The 25,612-nt window shown below is 39.0% G+C and overlaps 1 protein-coding gene across 1 annotated transcript in view; it reads right to left on the bottom strand.

The window, feature by feature from the left end:
• The window catches only part of kpna3 (karyopherin alpha 3 (importin alpha 4)), a 91,082-nt gene that overhangs the window by 51,521 nt on the left and 13,949 nt on the right, over nucleotides 1-25,612 (bottom strand). Inside the window, exons 2-3 of the mRNA XM_043700423.1 lie at nucleotides 24,951-24,995; nucleotides 59-148 (exon numbers count right to left, since the gene is read on the bottom strand). Of these exons, the coding sequence (XP_043556358.1) occupies nucleotides 59-148; nucleotides 24,951-24,995 (135 nt within the window). The remainder of the gene's footprint in view (nucleotides 1-58; nucleotides 149-24,950; nucleotides 24,996-25,612) is intronic.

Below are 25,612 nucleotides of genomic sequence, written 5' to 3'. Positions count from 1 at the left end.
ATTTACAGTAGTAAAAATGTATCTTTATACATATTTTCCATATAAGAATTTCACTTACAGCTTTGAAATCTCCATCCACATCAGAATCTTCTAAACTTTCCTCTTGTGGCACATTTCTTTTCTTGAGTAAATGTTCGTCTCTCTTGTTCTATAAGTGATAAATAATCAATTACAAGGGAATGTGAAGAAAGTATTTTTATGAATGATTGTGGATGTTCATATTTACATCTATTGTTGTCACATGAGTTTTGAAAGTGTCACACATAACACATATGCTACTTTTAAAATATAAATATAAATCACAACTGTGTCAAGGTGAAATTAAAACCAAATCCAATACGATAATTATGCCTATTTCCTTCTAGTTACCACAAATACCAGGCAAAATCGATGGAACTCAATAGTTGAAACAAAACATGCAATTTTGATCAGAAGTTGATGCAAACATAATTATAGGGCATTTTCAAAACTTAGCAACGCGTTAAAAAACTCTTTCAGAGAACATGAGGTTCACAGGAGATTTGATACAATCAAAATCATGAAGACTCTGGATCAAATAAACAGAAACTGTCAGCATTGGTGGAGAGATCAAGAACAAGAGAAGATTAAGATGACATAGATTTAAGGTGAATGGCAACAGAAGCAATGGCAAAATGAGATAAACCATTATCGTGCAGTGAGTGGTTAGAATCTGGAATTGAATTAATATCTGAAAAGGAAGAACGTACGGGAGAAGGCAGGAATAGTACAAAGTCAAGTAATCCCTCAAAAGATCCAGCACAGACACAAAGTTCCAAAAGTACTGCCTCTGCGCTTTCACCATTGAAATTTCACAATCAAACCATGCTTTGCAGGGTCAGGAATTGTCCACCCAATGCACTCACAGCAGTTAAGTGACTTCAATCAGTTTTCTAAATGACACTAAGAGAAAGACTTCTGCATGCAAATCAACAAAGAAATAACATTCCCAGCAGTTACAGGCCCGTCAAAACATCTATGGTGGACAAAGTTTTTTAAAACAATAATCAAGATTATTTTAAAAAGGCAAATGCAAAGGTATGGCAAATAATAAGGATAGCATGAAAATGTAAAAGGATAGATAAGCCAGCAGAATAGACTGAGAAGTGGGATTTGATTCATTTTGACTGAAGGTTCTAGGAGGGACAACATATATTTAAGGGCATTGCTTTAAAATGTGTGCAGGGCCAAAGAAATGTGCATGCGTATGCTTAGATCTTTGAAAATGTACTGAGAGAGTAGTTAACGCAGTTAAAGAAATCTTGGGCTTCAGAAATTAAGGTATGAGTGCAAAAGTAGGGAAATTATATTGAACCTAAGTTCTGGTTTGGGCACATTGAAGAGTCTTGCACTTAGCTCTGTTCACTATGTTTTGAGGATGCTGGTACTTGACAGAATGGTTCCAGGGATGACAGATTTTAGCTACCACATGGACTGTAGAATCTGAAATGGCTCTCATTGGAGCATCCGAAGTTATGGGGAGATCCAAGATAAATCAATGATTCCAAATTGTTGTTTCAGATATTGTGAACTGCTTTCAGGTGTTGAGCAGTAGATAAGGACAGAGGTATACTGTGAAGAAGAAATATTTTACTATGAGTGGTTACAACCTAAACTCTGTCCTCAAGGGTAGAGGAAGTGGAGATGATCAGCCATTTCTAAATGAATTAGCTATGCAATATGTCAAAATAAAACTTCAGAACTCTGAAGATGGAGGTTGGATTACTCCTGGGAGATCTGGCCAGGAGTCTTTCCATGCCATCATTCACACCATGCACTCTACCTTTTATTCTCACTGCATTCATTGCTGGCAGTAGCTGCCTCCAGGTGGTGGTAGTGGGCCTTCCTCTCAGACCATGTATTATAGTAGTTTTGTGTCACTTCTGAGGGCTGCTAAAAATCAAAGCCAGCCATGGGAATGAAATCACACAAGCCAGATAGCAGCTTTCTTGATGGTCTGATTCTAACATTTTATTTCCCGATTTACTTTAAGTACACAAATTAATTTCTCAATCTGCCATGGAGGGATTTGAATTTATGGCCTCTTTAATTAGCAGTACAGTAACAATCACGACATTAGTATACTAACACAGGCTTTCTGAAAATTCTTAAAATTATTTCCGCATTTACCTCGACAGATATCGCTATTCTATAGACTGGCACAATGCTTAAAGAAGAAATTTTACAAACAGTAATACCTTACATCCTTGGCACTTAAAAGTGTCTGTTCTAAACGTTCCAGTACTGTCACTGTAAATAAATTATGACAGATGACTCTCACATGGATGACAATATATATAGTAGCATTGCCAGCACTTTATGTTTAATAGCTGATTTAAAAGTTCTAAATGAATCACTGGGTTTTACTTCCACCAGCAAGAATGGCAGCATCTCACACATGGTTCCTCAAACAACCTTCTCAGGTTTTAAACAACAAATAAATTTAATTTGCAATCTATATCAACATGCTACTTGCTTTCTAAAATGTTTTTAGCTGAACTAAGCAGGCTCTTTGTCTATTAATACTGGTTATTAATCCACAGGAAATAAAATATTGGCCAGGCAACAACTGGATTAGGCAACTTGATTAAAAGCCCATTGGTTTCATTATCAAAGTACATAACAATTCAAATCTTACAGGGCATCTCTCTTCTGATATTGACACTTTATGCTCACTGGAGAGCAGCTATTTAATCTTCCACAGATTGACAACACTCACAGGTTAAACATTCCAAATTCTAGATAGATAGAATGATTAGTGGTTATAAAAACAAAGGATTAATAACACTGCACAGAGAAACTAGGAGCAGGAATAGGCAATCTGGCTATTCAAGCCTAAAATTCATTTCAACTCCAGATATACTAATTGAATTTAAATGCCAAAGTGGGATCTTGACAGGCCAACACCCATGTTTCAGTTGTAACTCCCTCAATATTATTACATCTCACCTGCTCAACCCATCAGCAGAATCCTACTATTTTAGGCACCCAAACCTGGTTGAAATAAACTGAGCAATCTCTCATTAAAGAATATCTACTCCAAAAAGCTAAACTTTGAGAGATTTCATCAGCAGGGTTAAAATTAGCCACAGAATTCTTAGGGCAGTTGGACAGTAGAGGGGGGAATTAACTGAACCTGATTAGTCATTGTTGACTTAATTGGTAGCACATCAGAGTCTTGAGTACAAAAACATAAGTAGATTGACACTCTTGGTTATTACTGATGGAGTGCTGCACTGTTAGAGGCAGGTGCCTTCTGTCAATCAATCATTAAACTGAGGTTTTGAAGAATACCAAGAGAGTTATCTATGGCATCCTGGCCAATATTCATCCCTTCATCAATCTTACTAAAAGTAGAGGATCTGGTCATTATTACATTCCTTTGTGTGGAAGCATTATTTGGCTGTTGTGTTTCCTCCATCACAATACTGACTCCACTTTGACTTTATTGGTTGCAAAGTTCTTTCTCACACATGAGTCACAGAGTCATACAGCACTGAAATAGACCCTTTGGTCCAAGTAACCCATGCTGAACATAATCCCAAACTAAATTAGTCCCACCTGCCTGCTCCTGGCCAATATCACTCCAAACCCTTCCTGTTCATATACTGATCCAAATGTATGTTGAGAAAGTATCACTATGTTTATATTACCTTTTGTGTTTTTTGGTTTGGAATTGAGACATTCATTTGCATGCACTGAGACAAGCATTGAGAGGGGAGAGATACCAAAGAGTCCAGGGGGCAATTTTTTCCACAGAGGGTGGTGACTGGAACAGGCTGCCAGAAGGAAGCAAATGCAATTTCGTCATTTGAGAAACAATTGGACAGGTACATGGATGGATTAGGTATGGAGGAATATGTACCAAAAGCAGGCAAATGGAAGTAATTTAAATTGTGAAAACTGGTGGCATGGACAAGTTGGGCCTGTTTCCATGCTGTAGACCTCTTTGACTCTATGATTTTGATTTGAACTTGGAAAAACAGCCTAGTTTAAAAATGAGGAGAGAACAAATTACAGACACTTGTTGCCTCTAAGCTCACTATCAACACTCTGCCACTGAGATGTTGCTATGCTTGGGGACTGGCAGCTAGTTAAGTTGGTCAATCAGGGGAGGACTGATACTGGCTAGCCAACCACAGAGAATGTTAAAAAAGAAAACAGAGTGTGAACTGGCTCTGATTGGATTTGAGGTAGAAGATAGTTTTGTTTTGGAAGGTTCCAATCTAGGGTTGTTTTTGTTTTTTGCTCTCTCTCGTAGCTCTCTGGTCATCAACTTGTTGGAAGTTCTGAGAAAATAATCCCAATCAGTAAGACATAAGTAAAAGTCTCCAGAGGTCTGCAGAAACTGTTTGAAGATATACAGTCCTACGTGCCCCTAATACAACCCAACATCCAAAGGTTTCAGAAAGGCTTGGTATTCATTATTGAAACGGTTATCCAACCAGAAAACTGTGACTATTTTCTTTAAATTTGTCCCTTAACTCTATCTGCTGATGACAGAGAGATATTCACAATCAAAGCAGATTGGGCTTAGATTATAGGTATTAGATTTTTTATAGTTTATCTGTATTCTGCTAAAGTTACATTCTTAATAACAAATGTCCAAAATCTGTTATTTGTAAAATATGCTTAGGAACAATTGAGCAGTTTTGAAGGTCATTGTTTTAATTTCACTTCTGCAAATCAAGCTGTAATGAGACTGATCTTGTTTGGCTTGCAATCCTGGTTTTAACAACAAAGTCATAGAATCATACAACACAGAATCAGACCCTTTGATCCAACCAGTCCATGCCAAATAATAATCCCAAACTAAAACTAGTCCCACCTGCCTACTTCTGGCCCAGATCCCTCCAAATATTTCCTATTCATGTCCATCAGGAAGAGAATTCTGATTCCTGATGAAAGGCTTATGCCAGAAACGTCAATTCTCCTGCTTCTCAGATGCTGCCTGACTGGCTGTGCTTTTCCAGCACCACACTCTCGACTCTGATCTTTAGCATCTGCAGTCATCACTTTCTCCTTATTATTTCTTAATCACATTTTTAAGAAGTCTGATAATAAGCTTGTCTGAAGACAAATTCAGGTTTGCCTATGAAACACATCCATTCCAGGATTTACAATCCAGTGTCCAGTCTTGTTTGCAAAGATTAGCTGACTTGACAGAGTTGCACTGTGCCACCTTATTCATAATTAAACAGCTGAAGCTATAATGCCCTTTAACACAAAAGCACACCTTGGTTGTGCTGTGAAGCTGCTTCATGAAAGGAGCAGTCAGACTCTCTGAACATTGGTAGGACTAATGGTAAACAAATTTTAGATGACCATTACTTGATGAAGTGAAATGTGTGCAGGAGAGACACTACTGCAAGTGAGATATGGTGCATTTGAGTTTTCCAGACACGCTGCGCTGCTAATACAAGCTGGCGTAACAAGGTTACCGTGAACAAGGCACCTTCAAATGGAATATTCCCCATTTGGGCAAATAGCAGGCTAAACAACTATGGCAGTTAACTATTTGCTATCAAATGACCAGTGAATCACAGTATGTACAGTTACAACTCTTAATAATCTACCCACTCTTATACTCAAGCCACCATTAGCAGCTGTTTAACAACAGACTGCAGTATCATTTTATGGCTGAAAGCATATGGAAATCTAAACCCACAATTTTTAATTGTGCCTTAGGGAGCTAGCACCACGCGACAAATTTGCTCATGCCATTGTGACCCGCACTACACAACTTCCCATCTGTGTTCTCATCCCATTATTATTTTACACAGGTCACAGTAATAATTGACTTACGTTATTCCATCTATTACCACACCATATTATTTCAATTTCGTGGGCGGCACGGTGGTTAGCACTGCTGCCTCACAGCGCCAGAGACCTGGGTTCAATTCCCGCCTCAGGCGACTGACTGTGTGGAGTTTGCACATTCTCCCCGTGTCTGCGTGGGTTTCCTCCGGGTGCTCCGGTTTCCTCCCACAGTCCAAAAAAATGTGCAGGTTAGGTGAATTGGCCATGCTAAATTGCCTGTAGCGTTAGGTGTTAGGTCTGGGCGGGTGCGCTTCGGCGGGTCGGTGTGGACTTGTTGGGCCGAAGGGTCTGTTTCCATACTGTAAGTAATCTAATCTAACTGAAGGCGAGTGCCCCATTAATTCTTTTCCCAACAAGACATCTGAGTAGTAACCAGATAAAGTACAGCCCATTCAGCTGTGACATTCAATAGAAGCAGAGAATATCATTTGGCACACCCATCACTACACAAGCGCAGCTAGAAAGTGGTGTTGGGAATGTAGTGATTACACATTGGTAACACTGAGGATGAGAGCAATAATTTAAATACTGAGACATTAAATTAATTCAAAATCTCAAAGAGACACCTGGTACAATCAAACTCAATAAAAATTTCACTGACATCTGGTTTACAACACATCTTTCAGGGAAGGAAACCTTTACCAAGTCCGACCTGCATGAAACGTGGGTGTTTCTTAATGATGATATATCTGTAAATAAGAATATTCAGAGTGAATGTTAACTGCCTCCAAGCACAATTTAAATGTTTCCCAATTAGCAAAACCACTGGCTGACCAACAGATGGATGTCTCACCTGCCAAAACCTCCATCTTCCATGAGAATAGTATGCAGGTCACTTGCTTCCACTGCTTCCTGTTCAGAGGCTCAAAAGTCTCCATCTGTCACAATCCTCTTCTGCCTAGCTGAACTTGAATAACAGCTTCTACTTTGACTCCACTCACTTCCTCAAAATAATTGGCATTGCTAAGGAAACCTGTCTTTTTATGGGCCTTGTTGCAGTCCTGCCCAGCTCTTCTCCTTGACCTCTTTCTCCATTAAATCCAGCATCCAAAATATTTTTCTATAATATTACATAATAAAGAACTATGCTTCAATAATTTTATACTAAACCTGGTCTGCGCCCTCTGATACCTGGGTCTGAAAGAAAGAAAATTTGGAAAATTGTGTATTTTCTAAAATCTTCAGATTTTGTGACAACTCCAGGAACAGCGAAGTTTGATTTCCAGTGCACTACCTCTAAAGCATAACAATATAGAAACAGTGGAAGAGTCAATATGGCTAAGTGACAGCATGCAAATGAGATTTAGGAGAGGACTAACAATGGATTCTTGGAAGGCAACAGAAGCAAAGTTGCAGAGAGGGAAGAGAAGCCATTGTCAGTGATACCCTGGATACAATGAGATAGCCAAAAATGGAACCAAGTGTGCACACCCAACCACATATACAGAGCTGGAGAGACAGTAGACAAGGAAAGTATGGTCGAATGTATCAAAGTTCTCACATCAATGGAGAAAGATGAGGAAGAATGGTTTACCTTTGTTACAGTCACTTGGGTCAGGTGATGACAATCTCAAGTATCCAAGAATCTAACCATCTCCTCTTGACATTCGGCTACATTACCATCATTGGTAATGCCTGCAATTAACAGCCTGACAGTTACCATTGACCAAAAACTTAAATGAACCAGCTATTTAAATACTATGATTAACAGTGGATCAGAGAGTGGGAATACTGAAGTTCGTAACTCAGTTCCCAACAGCCCAAAACAAGCCCACCATCTACAAGACATAAGTAAGGTGTGCAACAGAATGCTTGCCATTTGCCTGAATGACTACAGCTACAATAATATTCAAAATGCTCAACATCATTCAGAACAGAGCAGGCAGTGTGACCGGTACCCTTCAGCAACATGTACCATCTAATTGACTCACTTCAAAATAAAAATCACAAAAGGAGCCTTCGACTACACGTTTCAAGCCCGGGACTTCTATCATAATCCCAAGTTACACAACCTGACTTGGAAATGTCTTATCATTCCTTCACAACTGCAGAGTCAAATAACTCTAATTCCTTTCTTAAGAGCACTGTGAAATCAGCACCACACTATACTTGTTCAAGGAGGCAGCTCACCATTACCTTCTCAAGAGCAATGATCAATGGACAGTTAATGGTGATCTTGCCAGCTGTACCCACAAAAGACTATAAAATTTAGGTTGCAGAAGTAGGGCATTCAGCCTGATCAAGTCTGCTTTGTCATTCAATGAGATATGCTGATCTGATAATCCTCAACAATACTTTCATGCCGTATCCTCATAACAGTCGATTCAAATCTGCAACTTCGCTTGAAATATATTTAATGATTCAATCTCCACAGACTTCTGCAACAAAGAAATCCATAGGCTCATTGCACTTTGACAGAAGAAATTTCTCTCATCTGTCTTAAAAAAGACAATTAATCTAAGATTATGTCTTTTGATCTTAGGCTCTGCATTAACTTTTTCCCCAGGGTGGCAACAGCTATCACGAGGGGGCATAATTTTAAGGAGACTGGAGGAAGGTTTAAGGGAGATGTCAGAGGTCGGTTCTTTACACAGAGTGTGGTGGTAACGTGGAATGCACTGCCAACAGTGGTAGTAGAGTCAGATACATTCGGGACATTTAAGTGACTCTTGGATAGGCACGTGGATGATTGTAAAATGAAGGATATGTAAGTTAGTTTGATCTCAGAGTACCTTAAGATAAAAGGTCAGCACAACATCAAGAGCCAAAGGGCCTATACTGTGCTGTACTGTTCTGTGTGCCATGTTCTATAATGGAAGCAACAACTCCTCACTTACCCTGTCCCCAAAGAATCCTGTTTATTTCAATAAGGTCTCCTCTCATTCTTCTAAACACTAATGAGTACAAACACAACCTACTCAACCTCTCATTATGAAAAAACCCCTCCATATGTAGAATCAATATAGCAAACCTTCTCTGAACTGTCTCCTTAGATAAGGGAACCAAAACTGTTCACAGCATTCCAAATGCAGTCTGACTAGCACCTTGCGTTATTTAGCAAGACCTCCTGATCCTTCTATTCCATTCCCTTTAAAATCAAGGCCTACATTCCTTTTGCCATCCTATTTACCTGCTGAACCTGGATGCTCGCTTTTTGAAGTTTATGCATGAGGGCACACAAATACCTCTGCACTGCAGCTTTCTGCAGTCTTTTCCCTGTTTAAATAATATTCAGCTCTTCTATTCCTCCTGCCAATGTGAATAACTCATATACCCATACTTTATTCCATCTGCCAAGTTTTTGTCCACTTATTTAACTAGTCTATATTCCTCCGTGGACTATGTCATCCTCACCACTTGCTTTCCCAACTATTTTTGTGTCATCTGCAAACTTAGCTATCGTATATTCACTTCTCTCATCCAAGTTATTAATTTCTATTCCAAGTGATAGCAGCCACAGCACTGATTCCTGTGGCACTCTACCAGTTACAGGATGCCATCCCGAGAGTGCTCCCTTTATCCAGCACTTAATAGTCAGCCAACCCTCTCTCCATGTAATATACTACCCCCAACACTATAGGCTCTTACGTTTTTCAGTACTTCATCGAACATTTTGAAATCCAAATGCACTACATCATCTTTATATATCCTGCTAAGCATCTCTTCAATGAACTCTCAAAATACTTGTCACATTCTATGAACAAATGTAAAAATAAACAATGCAATTTGTGATGTTACTGAGAATCATTTCTATACTGTGACAGTGGCAGAAACTCAATTGGAGAGATTCAAACTTGGAGTTCAGGCAAATTGCCACAGACTTGAGAAGTGACTTTGAAGGTGATGAGGCAAAATACGCACAAAAAGTAAATTTTTTTGAAGGGATGCTAACAGCAGATTTGAAAGACAGAAGAATAATACTTGCAAAGAGAGAGAACCCAACTGGGTGGTCAGCAGCTTACTGGCAATAAGGTTAAGGGTGCAGAAGATGGGTCTCATGGCCAAGACAATCTTGGACAAAGAAGAAAAATTAACGAGTATGGGCTAAGGGTAGAGCGAGCACTGAGAACAACTTTGTACTGGACTTCTAATCAACCACAGATTAATTTCAAACTTTATTGTGGATGTACCAAGAATGGACAGAAAACCAGATTCCAAAAAATTGGAAAATTCCAAATACAAGCATAGTAACAATTAGACCGGCAATTTTGAAGGTAGAGGATAACAATGTTTGAGCTGAAGAAAAAGATGATCTGAAAGAATGAAGAAAAACTGTGGAAAAGCTAATATGCTGAGAAACAAGCTGCTTTAAATTATACAGTATAAAGTAAAATCACCAAAGTCTGGACCATAAAACTACTTTCTTATTGGAGAGAGATGACTGTTGGTGGTTTGACCCAAGAATCACCACACCTCAGGCAAAGAGAAAGGTTGAGGAGGAAAGTCCTTCATGGTAACCTCAGCCATTGCAGGAACTAAACCCACACTGCTGACATTACTCTGCACTGCAAATCAGTTGTCCAGCCAACTGAGCTTTTTAAAATTGTACTTAGTTTGCATAGAGCTAAAAATGGGCAGTGAGGTCTTTATTATTCATCTGGACTTTTATCAGGTTGAATTATCAAGACTTGGGAAAGCACTGACCAACCCTGGAAGCTTTCAATTCCAGGGATTCAATATTCTGCTTTATACATTCAAAACCACTCTTCCCATGTTAAAGGTTTCTGGTATTGAGTTTATTTGCTCTAAAATTCAGGTCACTTAGGTGAAGAGGGAGAGTGTATTGGAAAGAAACTCATACTTTGGTTAATCTATTTCAAAGTTGGTTAGGTTGAAAGCTTCACTAAATACCTTCAGTGTTATTTTTGTGTTAACTCATGTCTCACTGCTAAACTTACATTGTGCCATGAACTCAAATACCACCAATGAACAACAATGAAACCAAATATAATAAATTTTGGAATTTCTAGGATAGGCCTGGAAAATCACCAGGAAAACCACCAGACTGTCATTTTAAAAATCCAACTGTTTACCAGCATCTTTCAGAGAACTGTAGCCACGAAACCCAAGGCTCTTTTCCCTAGTCTCTGTCTAATCTAGCAAATGCGTGCTCGCACATTTCCTCCTTGATTTAATGAAGCAGGTAAACTCAAGAATAAATGACACCTCCCCCATTTTCCCCACCTATAAAATATACATGCACAAGCATTAGAGGAATATTTGTCATTAAAATTGTTATCACATTTCCGTATCAGTCGAAGCAAACACTCAGAGACACAGTATGGGCAGTGAGGTCTGAGCCATGCAGAGACCATGATCGCCCATGTACAGAGAGACATGAGTTCTCTGTCTATTCTCAAACAGCAGATTCTTCAGGAATTATGTAATAACTTCCAGGGAGCAGTATCCAAATAAGGCAACATCTATATTGATTGGGTGACCGTTACAATCAATGAGCATCAACAGTAAAGATTAAGCCATCTGGCATTTACAATGGATGTTCTTTACCTTGTTAAACCACTACCCTTGCCTCCAGCACCTCATTGTTTACTGCAAGTTCTTATCTGGTCAAAATCATGCTAGTTAAGCCTTTGTCAAGCAACCCTAAACTTAACTCTTTCCCTACCTGCTCAAATCTTATATACTTTCTCATTAAGACCAATCCTTACTTGGTGTGGAAGCACTGTCATTTTTTGACTGCTATCTCTACCTGGTCTCTCAATCATAGCATTCTAGTCACAAACTAATGCTGATCTGGAATTTACCAATGGGTGATAAATAATAACTTGACCGTAGCATCCAATACTCAGAGAGAGTGAGCGAGCCAGAAAGGTTTTGCACTCAATAATTGGTTTATTAATATGTGCAGTTCTGCTCTATCACATATGTACACGTCAATTTTGGATAAACTTAAATTACCTGCCAATTACTTATAGCTAACTGGAGAAGGAGGTAACTCCTTGTTGTAGTAAATATTACAAGTTCCACTGAATGCCAATTTTACTGTCTTTCAAAATTGTACTTTAAAAAAAGTGTGGGTGCATTAGGCAGACAACAAATACAAAATGCTAGAGAAAGTCAGCATGCCCGATAGCATTTGTACAGAGAGAAATGGAATTAACACTGAGTTTAATAGGACTCCTGCTTAGGAGTGCAACATTAGCCTTGAAGCTGATGACAATGGAGTTGTTTATTCTCACCAGTCACGTTTCACACAATTGAATGAAGAGAAACCCACCCCTCTATATTTACCCCTGACTAATCCACCTAACACTACGGGTAATTTAGCATGGCCAATTCACCTAACCTGCACATTTTTGGACAGTGGGAGGAAACTGGCACCTGGAGGAAACCCACGCAGACACGGAGAGAATGTGCAAACTCCACACAGGCAGTTGCCCGAGGTGGGAATTGAACCCGTGTCCCTGGCGCTGTGAAGCAGCAGTGCTAACCACTGAGCCACCACCCTACCGCCAATATTACTTGGCCATACCATTGATTTTCAAAAAAAATAGGACTCATGGAACATTTGGCTAAACAAATTGCAAATTCATATGAAAGTACCTCTAAATTTCACAATTAAAAATGACACAACACCTGATTATAGTCCAACAGGTTTATTTGGAAGCACTAGCTTTTGGAGCGCTGCTCCTTCATCAGGTGGTTGTCACACACCACCTGATGAAAGAGCAACGCTCCGAAAGCTAATGCTTCCAAATAAACATGTTGGACTATAACCTGGTGTTGTGAGATTTTTTAACTTTGTACACCCCAGTCCAACACTGGCATCTCCAAATCTAAATTTCACTTTTGTCAGCAATTTGCAAAGATAAACTTGAAGAATACATAATCATAAACTTCTTAAGGAGGACTGAACTTTAGTATTACATAGGATTTAACTCAATCATGTCATTAAATGGGACAAAAGACAAAATAAATCCTACTCTCATACTTTATATCAGTGTGATACATCACAGGCACTAACAAACAATGGACAAGTAATCTTGTGATAACTACACCATTTTACTAAAATGTGGACATGATAGTGAATTGACTCTGAATCTATGATAATCAGCATTTACATGGACAAGCATGGCAGAGAAACAATGTGATGACAGCCATTCCTCCAGAAAGATAGAGAGGAAAGTAGTCTGTATTACATGCCCATACATATGGGGGCACTCTCAACGTCATGCACTTCAAAACCACTAGCAGACATTAGAGAAGAGCCTGGTTCCTCTCTCTCAAACAGTAATACAAAATAATTTTTCCAAATTGTCCTAAATCATGTCGAACTGGAGGAACCTCTGGATGAAAAGAAACAAAACCACATCAACTTCTGTGCAACACCAGTTAAAGACCAGGTGGAAATGCACACGAGAGCAGCACTGAAAATCTCAGGTACTCAAATGATAATCTGAGAAAAGCCCCAGAAGATCCAAATGATAAATCAGAGTAAGGCAGAGAACCAAGCACAGACAAAGGGTTGGACACAAAAGGAAGATGCTGCAGCATTTACACCCTTTTGACTTGTTTTAGATTTCAAAGCTGAGCACTGAGATGATTTCAGAACAATGTATGTGTTGTAAGTCAATTTCTTTACATCATCTCGTCAATACCATACTGAACCTATACAGTTCACTTCACAAACTTTTAGCAGCACAAAGTTTTGTTCATCATCCATAACAGCCATGTTTCAATCCAGTTTTGCACTGATGGAATGGATGCTTCCTTTGTCATGGTCAACATTTTATCTCATCGCCAAAATCACCAAAAAGAAATTACCTAAGCTTTTATCTAACTGGTATTTCTGGGATTTTACTGTGCCCAATTTGACTGCTGTATTTGCCGATGAAACAAGTGACTGAGCACACTTCAAAAATATTTTGTTGACAGTGAAGTGAACTTTTTCAGAACACAAAAGGCATTATACTGATTAAAGTTTTCTTTTTATTTCCTGTCAGCTAGCTGCAATAGTTCCACATTAGTTTATGCCATCTCACTCGAGTTCCCAATGGATAAAAGGTTAAGACAGTCCTGTGTGGATTTAGTGGGCTGAATTTCATGACTCGACGACATTAGAGGAGTGCAGTACTGTACAGATTCTTAAACTGTTACCAGGGATGGAAGGTTTAAATTATTCAGACAGGTCCATAAACTTGGCTTCTGCTGCCTGGAGTTTAAACGGTGAAATAGCGATATAACTGTGCTGCTTAGATAACAAGGGATTCCACAGATGGTGAAGTTATTTTGACTGGTGAAGGAATCCAGAATAAGGGGTAAATATTAAAATCAGAGCCAGATCTCAGAAAGCACCTTGCCTCTGCTCCAAAGATTGGTAGAATTCTATATTCTCTCTCCTAAAGGAGATTATGGAGGTTGAGTAAACAGAAAATTTCAAGTCTTGAAATGGATAGGTTTTGTTCACTATTGATGGTTTTATTAAAGGTGAATTAAAGAACTTGAACTAGAAATTAGCCAGAATTGAATTGATTGGGAGAACAGGCTTGAGGGACGATTAGGTGATTCCTTATGTCCACATTTTAGCACACATGAAAAATCGAGACAAACTACAAAGATTGAGGTTGTCAAAAACGTACACAGAAAATTTCAAGTTCATCAAGGATTGTTGTTCTTATTTGGTGGTTACAATACATTAACTATGACTCGACGACATTAGAGGAGTGCAATTTTCAGCACATTATCGCTTGGTACTAAATCATGACCATTAAACAGGGACAGTGCAGCACTGGAGGGAGCAAGTGCAATTCAGCTCAAGTCTGCTAATACAAATGGGTATCTGGAGGCAAAAGGATTACAGACTCTGTCTGCCTGACATCCTTAGCTCTTTTGGGAGGGTGATGTTAGGTGAAGATTTACACAGATTTTGACATTATTTTCACTTCATTTATTTTAGTGCTTAGATTTTTGAACCAGTGGCAAATGATTAACAGTATTCGTTTTTTTTAAACCAAGATAAGAGGAGTCTTGGGGTGATAATGGGAACTTGTTTACATTGGGAAGAATTTTACAAGTCGACAGAGTAAACATTGAAGAGAGTTAGTTTATTTTCTGTTTAGAAGGCTCGGAAATTATTTTTGTTTGCTTTAGGGGAAAATCCATAGCTTAGAAAATTTTTGTTTTTCAGTCCGCACAAGTCCTGGTAAAACCTGCATGTATGGAACTATTTGTCCTGTAGAAAAGAGTTAGTTCTGAAAAGTTAGGAAATAAATTACCTCACCATAAGGATTTTAGTTGGAAGATGCAGACCAGAAGTGTTTGGGTGGAACCTTGAAGGAATTATTTGAAGTCGAGAAGGTTGCAGCTCAGCTGTGAGACTAATCAAGATCAAGACTACCAAACTTTCAAGAATGGGAATTAGAAGGAACAGTTAAATTAAACCTCTAAACGTGATAAAGAAGTGAACTCTGTACACAGCTTAAGGGTTGCAAAGTAATGACATTGAGATCAATGGAACTGCATTTTTACAGTGCGTTTTAAAACCTTTCACACTGTTTTACATGTAAATGGCTTAGTTTATTCTTGTCATTTTTTTCTTTTGCATAATAAACTTATGTTTTATTGCTAAAGTTAAGTCTGAGCATTGCACGCCTGTGTCTCAGTAATAGATTAGCTCATTAAGTTAACAAAACAAAACATTATCGATCAAAACACATTTCTGGGATCTGACTTGTCCCGTATCATTAGCTGGGATCAAAACAGGAGAAAAAGTTTTAAAATCACCCATTTTATTTTGTTACTTCTACCATGTTACCGTTGGACACTGGCACCAATACTGGCGAAGGAGAGAGCTCTTCCGATGGGATAGACTCCACCTGAATCATGCTGAGACCAGAGTCTTGGTGAATCACAGGACTAAGGCTGTAGATAGGGCTTTAAACTGAATAGTGAGGGGGCAGGTTCTGTTACATGGATAATTAGAAAATCAAAGTTAAAGAAGAAGGCAGAATGCAGGTTAGTAATGAATCTGATTTTTAACAGAAAATAAAAGGGAGCAGAACATGTAAACATCATATCTCAAAAAGGAAACATACAAGATTAGAGAAATTTGATAATAGAACAAGCTGAAATGTTTGTATCTGAATGCATGGAGTATTCAGAATAAAATTAATGAGTTACCAGCACAAATAGAGACAATTGGGTATAGTTTGGTGGCAATTATAGAGACACAGTTATAGTGAAACCAGATTTGAGAATTGTGTATCCAAGGGTAATCAGTGTTTTGGAAGGTTAGGGAGGAAGGAAAAGGAGGTAGTAAGGCTTTGTTATGGATGAAATTAGTGCTATTGTGAAAAATTATATCAGTTGGAGATCAAGACGTAGAATCAGTCTGGGCAAAACTAAGAAACAGCAAGGAAAAATCGCCCTGGTAGGAGAAATGTAGACATACCTCAACAATTGTCCTGCACTGGCACACAGTATAAATCAGAAAATACTGGGACTTGTAAGACAAGTACCGCAGTAGTCATTGGTGATTTTAATATGCATATAGATCAGATTAATCAAATTTGGAAGGGTAGTCTCAAGGGAGAGTTCAGTGAATGTATCAGAGATTGTTTCTTAGAGCAATATGTTGGGGAACCAACCATACAGCAGGCTAATCTGGATTTGATATTGTGCAATGAAGTGGAATTAATGAATGATCTCATTTTAAAGAATCTGTCGGGAAGAGAGTGATCATAGCATGCTACAATTTCAAACTCATTTAGTGGAACTGGAGTCACACTCTAGCATTCTAGAATTAAACAAATGTAGTTACAGAGGCATGGGACAAATGTGGCCCTAGTGGACTGAGCAGGAAGACTAAAAGGTAGGACAGTCGATGAGCAATGGCACATGTTTAACAAAATACTTGATTGTTCCAAACTAAACTATATTCCAAACAGGAAGAAAAATTGTAAGAAGGGAAATCCATCCATGGCTAAGCAAAAAAATCAAAGATAATATAAAGACAAAAACTAAGGCATACCTCATTGCAAAAGCAAGTGACAGGATGGAAGATTGGGCAATTTTTTTTTAAGATCAACAAAGGGTCACTAAAAAAAGATAAATTGTGACAGAAAACTACATAAAATATATAAATAGATAGAAAAGCTTCTATAACTATACAAGATACCAGAGAGTAGCTAAAGTAAATGCAGGTCCCTTGGAGGATGAGACCGGGAAGGTCATAATGAGGAACACAGAAAGGGCAGAGTCACTAAATCAATATTTTGCTTCAGTTTTTACAGAAACATCCCAATAGAAAGAGTAGTGCAAAGGTTATAGAAAGGAAGCATCATCACAAAGGAAAACATACTGAGCAAACTATTAGCTTTGAAGGCAGGCAAGTCTGGGGTCTGATGGCCTACATCTTCAAGAAAGTGACAACAGAGATAGTGAATCCATTGGTTATAATAGTCCAAAGTTCTCTCTAGATGGTTGTAGGGACTGAAAAAAATGCTCAACACTCATTCAAGAAGGGAGGGAGGCAGAGTGTAGGAAACTACAGACCACTTAGTTTAACATGTGTTCTTTGGAAATTGTTAGAATTCATTATGAAAGAAGTAATGAGGACATTTGAAAAGTCAGAACACAACCTATCAGCATGATTTTCTAAAGGTTTGATAGTGTTTGACTAATTTGCTGGAGTTCCTTGAAGATGTAACAAGCAATGTGAATTATGGAGATCCTGTAGATGTAATATATCTGGATTTCCAGAAGGCATTTGATAAGGTGCTACACAAAAGGTTAATACTAATACACAAGGAATCACAATTTATTAGCTTGGATAGAGCTAAATTAAGTGGGAAAATAAGTTGCAATGAAGAAATAAGAAATTTAGAAGTGACTTTGGATAGGTTAAGTAAATGGGCCAAAATTTGACAGATGAAGTTTAACCTGGAAAAGTGTAAGGTCATCCATTAGGGTCAGAGGAATAGAAAGGCAATTTATCTAAATGGAGAGAAAATTCAGGGTGTTTCAGACCAATGAATTAGTATGTCCTCATCTATGAATCACAGAAAACTAGTACATAGATACAGCATGTAATAAGGCAGGCAACTGAAAGTTTGGCATTTATTACAAAAGGGATATAGAATAAAAGTAGATAAGTGCTACTGCAACTATACAAGGCATTAGTGAGACAGCACCTGGAGTACTGTGTATAACTTTGGTCCCCTTGAGTGTTGTTGTTGTATTGGAGAAGTTCAAATGAGGTTCACTTGATTGATTTCAGAGATGAGAGCTTTGCCTTGTGAAGGGAGATTGAGCAGTTCAGGCCTATAGTCTCTGGAGTTTGAGGCAATCTAATTGAGGTCTCTAAGATATTAAAGGGGATTGACAAAGTAGACAAACAGGATGCTTCCTCATGTGAGACAATCTAATCTGAGAGTCATAGTTTTAGTATAAAAAGGATAACAGATATAAACATAGATGAGGAGCAATTATAAAGGAGGAAACAAAGGGTTATTAAGAGTGACAGGAAAGTGGAATTGAGATGAGATCAGCCATAATCGTATCAAATGGTGGAGCAGGGGTTGGCTGAAGTGCTCCTGCTCTTAGTTCTTAAGTTATTAGATTTGGTCATTGGAGCACTGACATCCAGGATATTGGAATTTACTTGGCTGAAAACATTTGGAATCCAGTTTTTCAGCAATCAACAAGTTCTTCACTGACGATTGCTATGTTTGCACTACACGACAAAGTTAATCGTCAATTCACTGAAACCCATCAAATTGTACACTCCCCAACACTATTAAGTTGTGCAGCATGCTAAGCAAAAGTCAATATGGAGCATTAGATTTTTTTTTAAAACAAACAAACATTTGGTCAATTAAGCAGTATTATTACATGAGGAACCAGTTACTCTGACCCTAGCTAGCTATGTTGAGGATTCACAAAGTTAACTCAGGATTACTTCTGTCATTTCACACCCAAACATCAGTTCTCATGAAGAATCATTGGAGTCAAAATGTTAACTCTATTTTCTTTCCACAAATGTTACCAGACCTGCTTAGTTTCTCCACCAATTTCTGTTTTTGAATCTAAAAGCAGAGAACCAACTTTATCACTGTCGATGAATGCTTTCTGCATAGTTCTTTCCCTACTCCCTATTGAAACTATGTCAAAAATCTCACTTGGCAGTCCCTAATCAGCACTGCAGCAGTCCCACTTTACTCAGTTAGGCTCTGGACTGTCTGTGCTCTACTTTCAGGAAGCTCAGAGAACTTTAGTGCTGTACTTACCAAGAGTGAGGGGGAGGGGGAGACAGATATAGATCAGCAACTACAGGTAATTCCAGTCAGACAGTACCTTATTTATATTGCCAGTCTGATTTGAATCCTCCATTAGCAATGAGTTCCGGGCATGTGAACTAATAAGCTAGCTTGCTTGAGCAGTTATATAAAAATAAAATAAATGGTATTATTTGAACAAAAATAGCTTAGTTTTTCCCTGCCTAATTACCCCTCAACCAACATCATCACTTCACAGAGATTATCTGTTTTTTTTAAAGTTTGTGAGAAGATTTGTAGCTCGGGTGCTCGTTGTTGTGGTTCTGTTCACCGAGCTGGGAATTTGTTGCAGACGTTTCGTCCCCTGTCTAGGTGACATCCTCAGTGCTTGGGAGCCTCCTGTGAAGCGCTTCTGTGATCTTTCCTCCGGCATTTATATCCACTTTTTGCAGTTCTGGTGTACTGCAGTGTGTTGTGGCCCTTTTGAGCAGTGTCTTGGTGCAACATTACCTGGATCATCCTGAATCCTTAGTATCCACACACACGCAGATGACAAGCAACATGAATTCGACTGGGACAACACTACTATTATAGGACAAGCCAAACAGAGAACAGCCAGGGAATTCCTAGAGACATAGCACTCATCCACAGATTCAATCAATAAGCACATCAACCTGGGACCCAATATACCGACCACTGCAGCGGACAGCTGGAACTGACAACCGGAAGCGGCAGATTCAAACCACTACAAATGGCGGAGGAAAGATCACAGAAGCGCTTCACTGTGGATGTCACCTAGACAGGAGACGAAACGTCTGCAACACAAATTCCCAGCCTGGCGAACAGAACCATAACAACTGTTTTCTTTAATTGAGAGATCTCATTATGCATGTACTAGCTGATTCACTTCACTACATTACAGCAGTGGCTTCACTTCGCAAGTATTGCACAAAGTGAAGAATAGATAGGGCATAACAAACCATGAAAGATGCTACAGAAATCCAGTGTGGTCTGATGCTTTTATAGAAATTTAACATTCCAGTATTCAAGGAGAAAGTGAGGACTGCAGATGCTGGAGATTAGAGGTCAGGCAGCATGCGAGGAGCAGTAGAGTTGATATTTTGAGCATAAGTTCTTCCTCAAGAACGGAGGGGTGGCCCAAAGGGGCTCAGAGATAAATGAGAGGAGGGATAAGGCTGCAGGGAAGGTAACTGAGAGTTCGATAGGTTGATGGAGGTGGGGGTAATGGTGATAAGTCAGAGAGGAGGGTGGAGCGGATAGGTGGGAAGGAAGGTGGACAGGTCATAAGGGCGGTGCCGAGTTGGAAGGTTGCATCTGGGATAGGGTGGGGGAGGGGAAAGGGAGAAATTGGTGAATCATTGAATCCGTGTGAACGGAGGGTCCCAAGGTGGAAGATGAGGCGGTTTTTATCCAGGTGGCAAATGGCTAGAGTTTCGTGGAGGAAGCGGTGCAGGACTTGCATGTCCTTGGTGAAGTGGGAGGAGGTGTTAAAGTGTTCGGTCACAGGGCGATGGGGTTGCTTAGTGTGTGTGTCCCAGAGATGTTCCCTGGGACATTTTGCAAGTCAACTCTGGACAAACAAATGTCACGCTAAGTGGATCCAAAAAGCCCTGAGCATTGTTAAAACCAGATCAATACCAGATTAGTTTTTCTCCATCAAGTACCACAATCCCTCTGCACAGGTTATGATCACAGTAATGTTTCAAGGAAATACATATATGAAGAATGTGAGTGAGGCACATGTCTTAGTTGACACAAATGCAACTGCCAAATTGTTTGATAAATTATCAACCTGATTAAAATGAATGCCCTGAGTGTGTCTCCTGAGATTAAAAGATATTTTGCAAATCCTAGGGCAGCACAGTGTCTCAGTGGTGAGCACTGCTGCCTCACAGCACCAGAGACCCAGGTTCAATTCCGCTCCTGGGCAACTGTCTGTGTGGAGTTTTCACATTCTCAGTGTCTGCATGGGATTCCTCTGGGTTTTCCGGTTTCCACCAAAGATGGGCAGGTTAGGTAGATCGCCCATACTAAATTGCCTATAGTGTTGAGGGATACATAGACTCGGTGAATCAGCATGGGAATTGCAGGGTGACAGGGATTTGGGTGAGGGAGGGTTGCTTGTTGAAGGGTTGGCATGGACTCAATGGGCTGAATTGAGTTGGGATTCTAAGATATCCTAGCTATGTCTTAAATCGTTTAATTATAAGTATTCAAATTCTCTCAGATCCACAAAACACTTCTGCAGACAAACACACACACACTGCTTGACTTTTCTACTTCCACCATGAATAACCATGAAAACCCTTTCAAACTGTGACGGCCATATTTCAGCAATCCTGCATTTTCCTCTTAATGTTAAATCATACACAGCAATCAAGTATTTCACTCGGTGCTACCACATCAACAAAGGCCTCTCTTGAGGAAAGACCAGGGTGTGGACTAATTGGAAATCCCTTTCAAAGGAGCAGCTTAACCATGCTGGACTAAGTGGCTGCTTCTGTGTTATACGATTCTACAGGAATGAAAGTAACACGGCAATCTTGACAATACGGTTTAAAAAAAAAACACTTTCCCAGCTTCCTGTGCCATCATATTGGTTTTAAAATTCTCTGTCAGAGATTGTTCCAGAACTCCAACAACAAAAAAGAGTACATTCCATGCTTCTGGAAGAATTCTAATGATACACAATTCTCCATACAAAAATCAGGGGCAAAGACTTGCACATATCATGTCATTCACAACCTCAGTACATCAAAAAGCACTTTAAGGCTGAATATGTATTTTTCAAGTGCAGTTGCTCCTCTTGAATAGGAAATGCAGCAACCTATTTACTCACAGCAAGATCCCACAAACAAAATAATATCCATATAACTTGTTTAGGGGTTGATGAAGGGATAAACACTGACCTTCACCACCGGAAGAACTCTCCACTTCTTCAAATACTGCCATAGGAATTTCTAGGCCTATATAAGATCAAAGTTAAAAATCACACAACACCAGGTTATAGTCCAACAGGTTTAATTGGAAGCACACTAGCTTTCGGAGCGACGCTCCTTCATCAGGTGATTGTGGTAACGATCGAGCCCTCCACAATCACCTGATGAAGGAGCATCGCTCCGAAAGCTAGTGTGCTTCCAATTAAACCTGTTGGACTATAACCTGGTGTTGTGTGATTTTTAACTTTGTACACCCCGTCATCTCCAAATCATATATAAGATCACAGACAGAGCCTCATCCAAAGGATGGTACCACAATCAGTGGAACACAATGTCAGCCTAGATTACATGTTCAAGTCCCTGGGGTGCAATTTCAACAAAAGAGCTGTAAACTTAGGAAAGAATGTGACTCCTAAGTCAGGATTGATGCTTGTAATTTATACAGTGCAGAACAATCTGAGTAATGAGAGCACCAAGAATTTTGATAACTAACAAGTGGACAATTTTTGCTCTACCTGTTCAGCTTGCCCAGTGTACAGTCTAGACAGGCAAACACTTGAGAAATAGGAGAAGGCTTCATAAAGTAAATCAAAAAGCAGGCATATAAATGTGGCTTTCCTGTACAAGTTAGAAATAAAATCAGAAAATCTGCTAATTGGCACAATCTGTTCTAGAATTTATAATAGAAATAGCAAAATGATGAAGCTCAGTATCGTGAAGCTGATTCTGTAATCCAGAAATACTGCCAAGCTACTTAACTCAAAAGCCTATCATCAGAAAGGTTATGCAATCTTCAGCCGTCCCTATTCAATCAACAATAGATATTTGAACCTTTTGTTTCAATCAATCTAAATTCTCATCTGGTTTACTCAACTCCTGGTCTCAGTGAAACAACATACATTGAAGGACAATTACTGCACATTCATTTTTGCAACGCCAATAACAAGCATGTTGTGTTCACATGGAAGCAGCACATCTTAAAAGTCCTGCAATAGCATGACAGCACGTTTGGAGGGTGATCAAACAATCTAAGTCATGCACTACAAATAGCAAACCAAACCTTAATTATTAACAATTTACATTTATTATGATAGCTTGTAAACAGACCAAAAGCTGCAAACTTATTCACTAACTGCACTACTAACTGTATTTGGCCTCACCTCTCAATTATCATCTATTACTAACTGGTCAAATAAACCAATCATGCATGCACTGCCTAAATTTCACATAGTCGTGTTACTTAGAGTTTATTAAGCACTTGAGAGGTGAAGGTTGGATTGTATGAGCTTTACAGGCATCATTGATCAAGATATGTTTTATATTGACAGATAACCAATAAATACTCACAAGCGTATCTCAATTCTTGCAAGGCATATTTTGCTGTAAGCAAATATATCACTACAGGCTGATAGACCATCGTGTAATGTTGCTTCTACAGCCCAAAAGAATAGTTTACAGTCGCATCTAACGCAATTAAAGAAATTTAAGGTTGGGCTCTTCCATGCAAATGAACTCAATAACTTGTAACTCATGTATTTTCATTACAAGAGTAAAGGTGAAATATTTAATAATCATATTGTAACCACTATGCCTAAATTTAAAGCTCTATATCAAAAGGTATCAATGATCGCGCAGAGTTATGTTTGCTGAATCTGTGCCCAATTTTCAGGCACTAGGTAACGAGTCTCTGGTTTGGTTCACCCTGTCAAGCTCATGGCTAACGAAAAAACTTTACTTTTCCCTTTGCTGTTTTCACAACATAAACATCCTACATGTGCAATTTAATTATACTTCAGATGTAAATGTTTCTATAGATATAAATTACAGATTTATATCTATGGAAACCAATCTACAGAGTACTGTCCTATACTGTGATGAATTATTTGTCAAATGCCAGCAAGTTTAATCAGAGATTTAATGCAAGTATTCAAATCTGAGACGGGGTGGGGGGGGTGGGGGGGGGGGGGGGGGGAACTCTTTCCACCAATGGACGGTGGATAATCAGTGGACACAGATTTGAGGTAACTAACAGAATAATCAGAGGGGAGATGAGGATTTTTCCTCAGTAGCAAGCTATGTGGAATGAACTGACTGCTGAAAGTAGATTTAATAGTAAATTTCAGAAGCCAATTGCATAAATACACAAAAGAAAAAAACATGCAGGATGATGAGGAAAGAGCAGGTGGTAGTGGAATTAATGAAATAGTTCTCTCCAAAGAGAAGACACAGGCACAATCTGCCAAAGAGTTTCCATTGTGCAGTGTCATTTTGTAGTGCAGTATGCATTTAAACTCTGGTTCCCTTCTACTTGTTTCACCAGTATCAAATTGCCTTGACAGCTTTTCTATCTCGTTATCGAGTCCACAAGTGAAGACGATGGTTAAAGAGAGAGTCGTTTTCTTTACTATGTACTTTTGTAACAATGTCCAAAACAAACTCCAGTAGCTCCAAACCGATTCAAATGAAATATCTAAATAAACTGATTATACCTGTAAGACATTAGTAAAAGGTAAGACAAAGTGGTTTTGTACTAAACTAACAATTCAGGGACCTGGATGATAAACTGGAATTGCAGGACAAAACTCAGCCATGGCCATTCAAAAATGTAAATTTAAACAAACCAGAGCTTTGTTTTAAAGTAAACTATCAGTACGATGATTACAAAGTTACAAAGTTAAAAATTATTTAAAAACCCATTTGATTCGCTAATTGCTTTAGGGAAGGAAATTTATCTTTATCTGATCTGGCTAAATGCGATTCCAGGCCCAGTGGGGTAACTCTCAAATGCCTATGAAATGGACCAGCAAGCCCCTCAGTTTCACCATGGACAATAAATGTTCTATTGCCAGCAACTCCCACATTCGACTAAAAAAGTAAAAATGTGCAGCAAAGGCTGCAGGAAAAGCAGAATATTTACCTTTCTTAGTTCCACCGTCACTTCATTTCTATGTCTTCTCATAGTCTGTAACAGAAGCAGCAGCAGCCATAGTTAATCACCTTGTTCAACAAATTACTCTTGTAGTAAAATGAGACTTCCCATAGCATGTTCACAGCATGTTAAACAAGAAACCTTTACACAAAGACACAAATGTTATAACCATTAAAAGTACTCTGTTGTCTCGTTTGCAAATATCAAACACCGTCCACTTAGGGGCAGAGGAACAATGGGCTCAGTCTCAGAAGCCCATTCTATCATTTAATGAGCTCATCAGTGACCAAGGCATTAACTTCATGCACTCTCCTTGGTACCAAACCCTTAATAACATTACCTTACAGAAATTTTATCACTCTCAGTTCTGAAATTTTCCCATCACCCCAGCCTCAAAATAATCCTCGAAATGTTTCAGATTTCCACTATGAAGATGTGCTTCCTGAAGTCACCCCATCCTTCAAATCAAATTTTAGAACATGTTCCTTTGTTTTAAATATCTCCCCATCCAAGGAGGTGGTTTCACCGTCATCCCATCAACTTTAACTCTTCAACTGGTGTTTCCCAACAAGACAATCCATGGATCATCTTTATTCAAAGAAATGTGAGGCGGGGGGGGGGAAGTGAGAGGGTTGAGGGGGGAATGGAGG

Source organism: Chiloscyllium plagiosum, chromosome 12 (genome assembly GCF_004010195.1).
Source record: "Chiloscyllium plagiosum isolate BGI_BamShark_2017 chromosome 12, ASM401019v2, whole genome shotgun sequence".
Classification (NCBI taxonomy): domain Eukaryota; kingdom Metazoa; phylum Chordata; class Chondrichthyes; order Orectolobiformes; family Hemiscylliidae; genus Chiloscyllium; species Chiloscyllium plagiosum.
The sequence above is the reverse complement of the archived record's forward strand: the minus strand, read 5'-3'. Positions and strand labels throughout refer to the sequence as shown.